Source organism: Centruroides sculpturatus, unplaced genomic scaffold (assembly GCF_000671375.1).
Source record: "Centruroides sculpturatus isolate CEXI.00-Female unplaced genomic scaffold, Cexi_2.0 scaffold599, whole genome shotgun sequence".
Lineage (NCBI taxonomy): Eukaryota > Metazoa > Arthropoda > Arachnida > Scorpiones > Buthidae > Centruroides > Centruroides sculpturatus.
Genome location: NW_019384829.1, coordinates 1 through 6,781, shown reverse-complemented (window position 1 = coordinate 6,781; position 6,781 = coordinate 1). Strand labels below are relative to the sequence as shown.

Genomic DNA, 6,781 nt, shown 5'->3' with positions numbered 1-6,781 from the left:
CAAAAACAAGACCGCTGTGCTTCCCCACCCACCCTACTCACCTGACCTGGTCCCATGCGACTTTTTCCTGTTCTCCAACAAACTAAAAAACGCGCTCAAAGGAAAAACATTTGCCATCATTCCAGAGATAGAAAAAAAACGACGGAGGAGCTTATGAGCATTACGGAAAAAGCGTTCCAGGACTATTTCAAAAAGTGGAAGTGTATATGCTGCGGAGGAGACTACTTTGAAGGGGACCCCGACAAATAAATTGTATGTGAAGTATTTTTTTTTGTAATAAATAAAGTTCGGGAACTTTTTGAACAACCCTCGTATTCTTATGTTTCTTCTTATTGAAAGTAAAACTCCCAATAATTTAGAATATTCTTTATAGCGATAAGAATAATATTAACTATATGTATTCTTAAATCCTGTGAAATATTGTTAAATAATTTTGCTTTTATTTTTTATAAAGCAGCTGCAGTGTCCGTATGAAATTTAATAAATAGTAACAAGATTTATTAATTGAAAGAGCCGGGAGGGGACCCGGAAGAAGAAAATGTCTAGGGCCCCAAAATGGGTTAATCCGGCCCTGATATTTATACGTAATTACATATTTTGAATGCAGAAGAACATTAAATATTGAAATCGAAAAACAAAATATACTTTCTATTCAAATTTGCTGAAATTAAACTCTCGTATAATATAATTTAAATTAAATTTTAGAGTTTTGAAATTTTATATTGAATGGCTTTTGAATCCGTTGTGTTGGTTTCCTTCAATTTACTCCATGACTAAAGTGGGAAAGAATTTCAAAAGAAACCTTGACATAATCTACCAGTTCGACGAAAAGGTGAACCCAATTAGTTGAAATGTAAAAGCGTATGTTTAAATTTAATTGATTTATGTTTTAATTAATGCGTAGGTGTTCAAGAGAAGAAAAGAAAATTTCGCGAAAAACCAGCAACGACACTTAGATGATGATTCACAAGATGTAAAAGAGCCAAAAATGAAAACTATACGGTGTTTAATAGATTTACTGTTAGATCTTCATGTCAACCAATGTTTAATGTCCGAAGAAGACGTAATCAGAGAGATGGGAGGCTTCATTTTTGCGGTATGTATAATTTTTTAAAGGTATAATAGAAACTAATCTTATAATCCTGCACGCATGTATTTCAATTCTATGGTTTTTATTATTGCATTATTATTAATTAAATTATTATGTAAAACTTAATTCACGAATAATGACAATTAACATTCATTTCAGTTAATTTAAAATTATATTTGATGCAAAACTCCAGTGAAATTTATTAATGTATTAATACTGAGTAATATCTAAAATTCAATTAGGAGGTATCCGGCATATAAAACAACATTTATAAAATTTTACTCTCTTTATTTAGAAATATTTTGTGAAAATAAAAATCTATAGGTATCGCTATTTTTGTACGTTCGAAATTCTTATATTTAATTAAGTGGTAGGTCACTTTTCTCATTTCACTTGATAAATTTTTTTTTGTTGAAAACTTGAATTTTTTCTTTAAAAAATACTAAGGTTTTTTAAAAGTAAAGTAGAGCATCGATTATCCGACTCAATTGGGGACTGGGGTTGGTCGGATAACTGAAAAAACGGGTAACCGAAAAGTATTAAAAAATACATTATTAGTAGTGATGTAACGAATATTCGGTTACTATTCGGTATTCGGCCTATTCGGCCTATTCTTCACTATTCGGCCGAATACCGAATATTTAATCACTATTCGGCCGAACACCGAATACTTGAAAACAAAATAAATAAATAACAAAAACACAGTAAATTAATCATTTTGGTATTTAGATTTAATGTTATCGAGTTAGTGTTGTTTGTTTATATATATTTATAACTTGTAACATGCACAAAATAAAAAAGAAAATAATATTAGTCACATGTATTCACAATTTATAATTACAAAGATCAGCACACGTACACGTCTATCGTTGGAGAATCCTCGCACATCTGAGGGTCTGACCCTGCCTATCCTTCTTTTTAAGCGCTCGTCTTTGCTCTTCCCTTTCTCTTTCCTCTATCGCTCTAATCCATGTATGCCTGTGCATACATCATAATACGCGCTCACGATACTTTCGATTCGTCACTTTTCCGTCGTAGATTTCCCATTTTACAATTACGTGACTAATAGCCTGGTGATTACGGAGAAAAGAGACAGATAGGACGTCGATATAAGTCACAGTTATGATTTCACAGATTCGAGACAGCTTGGTAGCCCGAACGACCCCAGGCTTTCTCCCGTGCACGCTAAGTGACTTTCATTACAAGCATTTAGCTGTCCGAAGTCTATGACAACGATTGTTTGGCATTGACGGTCGCGAATTTCGCGCCAATAAGCTGCCTCGACTTGTTCGATTATGTTAACTCATATTTAACTCATATTTATTTTCACATTTTCACTTCGCGGTCCTTCTCTGTTCTTTTTCCGTTATTTACACGTGTAGATCATTTCGTTGTTATCCACATTTGATATCATCATTTATCACATACTGCCATGACGCTCTTGTCTGTCCACTACAACTGTCAACAATTAACGCGATTGGCGAAGCATAGTGACAGCGAGCCAATAGTGAGCAGGGTCCTTGCCATAATGCGGTTTGCGAGCCAATTTTCGTACGTGCGTTAATCAAGCTGAATAGTTTGGCCGAATATTTGGCTATTCGGCCACGCTCCTGGCCAAATATTCGGTATTCGGCCTGAGGCCGAATATACTATTCGTTGCAACACTAATAAATACCAATAGATAAAATTTATGTAGTATAATCTTTTAATTATTTTTATTTAATTATTTACGTGCATTAATCAAGCCGAATAGTTTGGCCGAATATTCGGCTTTTCGGCCACGCTCCTGGCCGAATATACTATTCGTTACGACACTAATTATTAGTACTGTACATCCCATGTAATTAGTATATCGCTCTTAATCTACTTCGCGTTGAATTTTCATCGATGTTAAGCCTAACAAAATTTTTTTTTAAAATAATAATCGTCGCTATTGTATCATTAAAAATTATTTTTAAATTATTTTATTGCTCACGAAACAAACAACCGCTCATAATTAGAAAATTAAGCCTTGTTTAAATAATGGCCTCCCTTTCATGGTTGAGCCAGTGTTGCCAGCTGAAACACGCAAAAATTTAACAAAAATAATATTAAAGTAGCCAAGACATACGGGACATTCCGATTTTCAACGCGAGTGTTGAGTGTTGAAGTCAACAATTTGACGTCATCAACGACGTTCCAATTCGAGTACGAAGTGCTTAGTTCCCATAATTCCATTCTCAGCAAGATGGATTCCATTCAAATGTCGCACCAATTACCCACAATTCATTGGAAATTAGCAGTCAACATGTCTGTTGAGTACTGAGTGTTTGAGACAGCGCTGACAACAACGCCACTTCAACGTTGAAAAAAGGAACGATTTTTAACGAACGTTGAGATCAGCGCTGTGTCAGCGTTGAAAATTGGAATGTCCCGATAGCCAAATATTGTAGCGCCACATCACTAGCGGATATTTTAAATCTGCCGACTAGAACGGTCGGTTAGCCGATGTGACGGTTGATCGGGGATCCGATAATCGATGCTCTACTGTACTCAGCTTTTCCTAGAATTTCAGCGTTGTACAAAACACACTCGTAAATCATTCAGATCGATAACAGTTTGATACTATAGTATACGATTAAGTCAAACTATAACTGATAGAGTACATATTATGTGATTCGACTGGAAAAGTCGTCAGCCTCAATTATGATACACTCGTAATCAAATACGAAGACGCAACCTTATGATATTTTCGTGAGAAAAAATCTCTTTTGATGGTTTCAACAATTCAATTTCATTTTGAGCTGGGTGAATTCACGTTTTTCAAGTAGAATTTTAATTTTTAATTGTTATCGGTTTTCTTATCAACGTCTAAGATTCTTTTGATCAGAATTTTCCACGTAGAACTGACATCGTAAAATATGGCTTCATGAAATATATTTAAAAAATTCTGATTTTTAACATTAAAATTTGTTGTTTTTCTTCTATATTTCTTTCTGCCTTTTTGGATTTTAAAATGTTCTTTTTTTTTATACAACTCGTTGTTTCACCATATTCATATTTGTAGCAGCCGTGTGATACGGAGATAAGGTCTGTCTAAAAACAACCCGAAAATGACCATTTGCTTGGTTTAGTGACTACGAATGTCTTCTGCAGTCTAATGAAAAAAAATTAATGAAAAATTATTAATAATTAATATCTAGTGTCTTATTCAAAAAGAAATGTCAACATTTTACTTCAACTTATTTTAATATCAGGGTTATGATACATCCTCCCACGTTATGTCCTGGACTCTATATTTCCTGGGAAGATTCCAAGAAATACAAGACAAAGTGTATCTGGAATTACAGAGCATTTTCCAAAATGACATGAATAGAATTATTACAGTTGATGACGTGCTCAAAATGACGTATTTAGAATGCGTTATAAAGGTAACTTTTCAATTTTTTAAAATACAGTGGTAGCTCAGGATACGAACGCCCCAGCATACGAACTTTTCAGGATACGACACGAAATTCGAACATATTTTTGCTCCACGATACGAACAAAAACTCACCATACGACGTCACATCAGTTCGCAGCGCCATTTTTTATTCACTTCTGTTCATCGGTCTTGGTCCGCGCGTTTGCTTCGTCCTGGAAGGATCGCGCTCGACAAAGGAAATCTCGAGGTATTATCAGAAAGTGACTGATTTTATTGAAAAGAAACATCCTAAAAAAGTTCACACTGGTCGTATTGCTGCTCGGAGTTATGACATTTGCCTAAGTCATTTTAGAAACATTTTAAAATGTAGGCAAAGCCACACTTCTTTGGATAGATATATTACCAAGTGACCTCTATCCAGTGAAACTGCTAGTGGAAGTGAAGGAAAGAAAGCAAACAAGCAGTGAATAAAAAATTTTAAAAATATATGAAACAGAAAAGATTAAAAAATTAGTGTTAAGTTATTTTTAAGTTATTGTTGCATTATGTTATGTAAGTTAAGTTTTAGTATCATTTCCCTTCTCACTCTCTTCCGCCACCAGTTTACACATCCACCGTCGTCTATCCTGAGACGTAAAGTGCAAATGAAACTGCAATTTTTTAAATCAGTTATTATTCTATTATGGTTATTTATACATTTACAACTACAAAACGCATTTTCAGTGTTTTCCTTACTATAGTTATTTTTTTTAATGTACAACTTAGCTTTAATTTGAGTGTGTTTTTCGTGTTGGAACGAATTATTTGGTTTTACGTGTAATCATATGGGGAAAAATGATTCACCTTACGACATTTTCAAGATACGATCTCAGTTTCGGAACGGATTACTTTCGTATCCTGATGTGCCACTGTATACTGTATATAAAAAATAGTTTTACAGAATCCTACACAAAACTTTTCAGGAATCGATGAGAATCTATCCGCCTGTTCCTATCTTTGGAAGAAAAAATCCGTATGAAATAAAAATAGGTCAGTTGTATCATATTAGAATGTGTTGCTTCTATTGATAACTTTTATTTTAATCGTTACTTTACTATTATGCCAATAAAACAGATGATTATATTTTGCCACCAAAATCTACTATTTCAATTTGCACCTATGCCATTCACCACAATCCTTCTGTTTATGAAAATCCAGAGGTGTTCGATCCAGATCGTTTCCTGCCTGAAAACTTTAAAAAACTCCATCCTTATGCTTTTCTGCCGTTTTCTGCTGGTCCACGAAATTGTATCGGTATGTGATTCGTTTATAAATTAAAAACAGAATTATTCTACTAAAATGATTTATTTACAGGAGGTAAACTTGCGATGGTTGAAATGAAAACAGTTTTAGCAAATGTTCTTCGAAATTTTAAAGTTTACTCTTTGGATTCTCAAGACAAAATCGTTACTTCTTTTGAAGTACTTTTGAGCCCGATATCAGGAATAAGAATGCGTGTAGAAAAGAGATAAACTACTCTCATATTGTCCTATCTTAATAAACGTTTATTACAAATTTACATACACATTGGCCTATAATCTAGACAAACACGTATCTAAATGACATTTAATCTGTTGTTTACGGTATTAGACAAGTAAAATTTGTTGTATTATGATTGGTATCTTGACAGCTATCAAAGTTGTTGTACGTATTATAAATAGTCGTTCATAAATTGTAATTCATAATAAAAGTCGTAAAAATAAAATTTAAATGATTTTCGTTTTCTTCAGTTTAACGTGATATTGTTCGAAGTAAAATACTTTTTAATCCAATATATAGATTTGTATGAGTTGTATATAATGTAGTAAAATTACGTTTCTCAAGTTCTGTCTATATAGCAGGGCCACTGAACTAATTTTGTTGCAAAGAGGAAATGACATCAGCGTGTGGTCCAAGCAACTCGAGATCATTGAAATTAGAATAATTTTTATAAAGAATCTTTATAACAAATTTTTTATAAAACGTTTTTCTGTTTAATACGTCGCTACAACGCAATGACAGTAAATGATCGCGAGCGAATATCTCCGAAACGGATGGCTTTGCTAGTGTAAGTTCGCCGATTTTGGGGGCAATACGTTAATTGCTCGTCAGGAAAACCTAGGGTCAAACCGTATGTGGGTGGTGGCGGTAGGAGACAGAGATGACAAGTGTCTTACACGAAAACCGTTTATTTTGACATGAAGTTAACTTACATATTATGAATAACAAAAATTGGGAATGTTGGCCGGCAGGTGCTGTTGAGTGCCCCG

General features: G+C 33.8%; 1 protein-coding gene across 1 annotated transcript; it reads left to right on the top strand.

Annotated features, from left to right (window-relative positions):
- Window positions 1-797: 797 nt before the first annotated feature.
- On the top strand, window positions 798-6,768 carry LOC111630078 (cytochrome P450 4C1-like). The gene is made up of 5 exons (XM_023374100.1): window positions 798-1,096; window positions 4,327-4,500; window positions 5,456-5,522; window positions 5,607-5,786; window positions 5,847-6,768. Exons 1-5 carry the CDS (start codon window positions 989-991, stop codon window positions 6,002-6,004), a joined length of 687 nt encoding a protein of 228 aa, XP_023229868.1. The 5' UTR covers window positions 798-988; the 3' UTR covers window positions 6,005-6,768.
- Window positions 6,769-6,781: the final 13 nt, after the last annotated feature.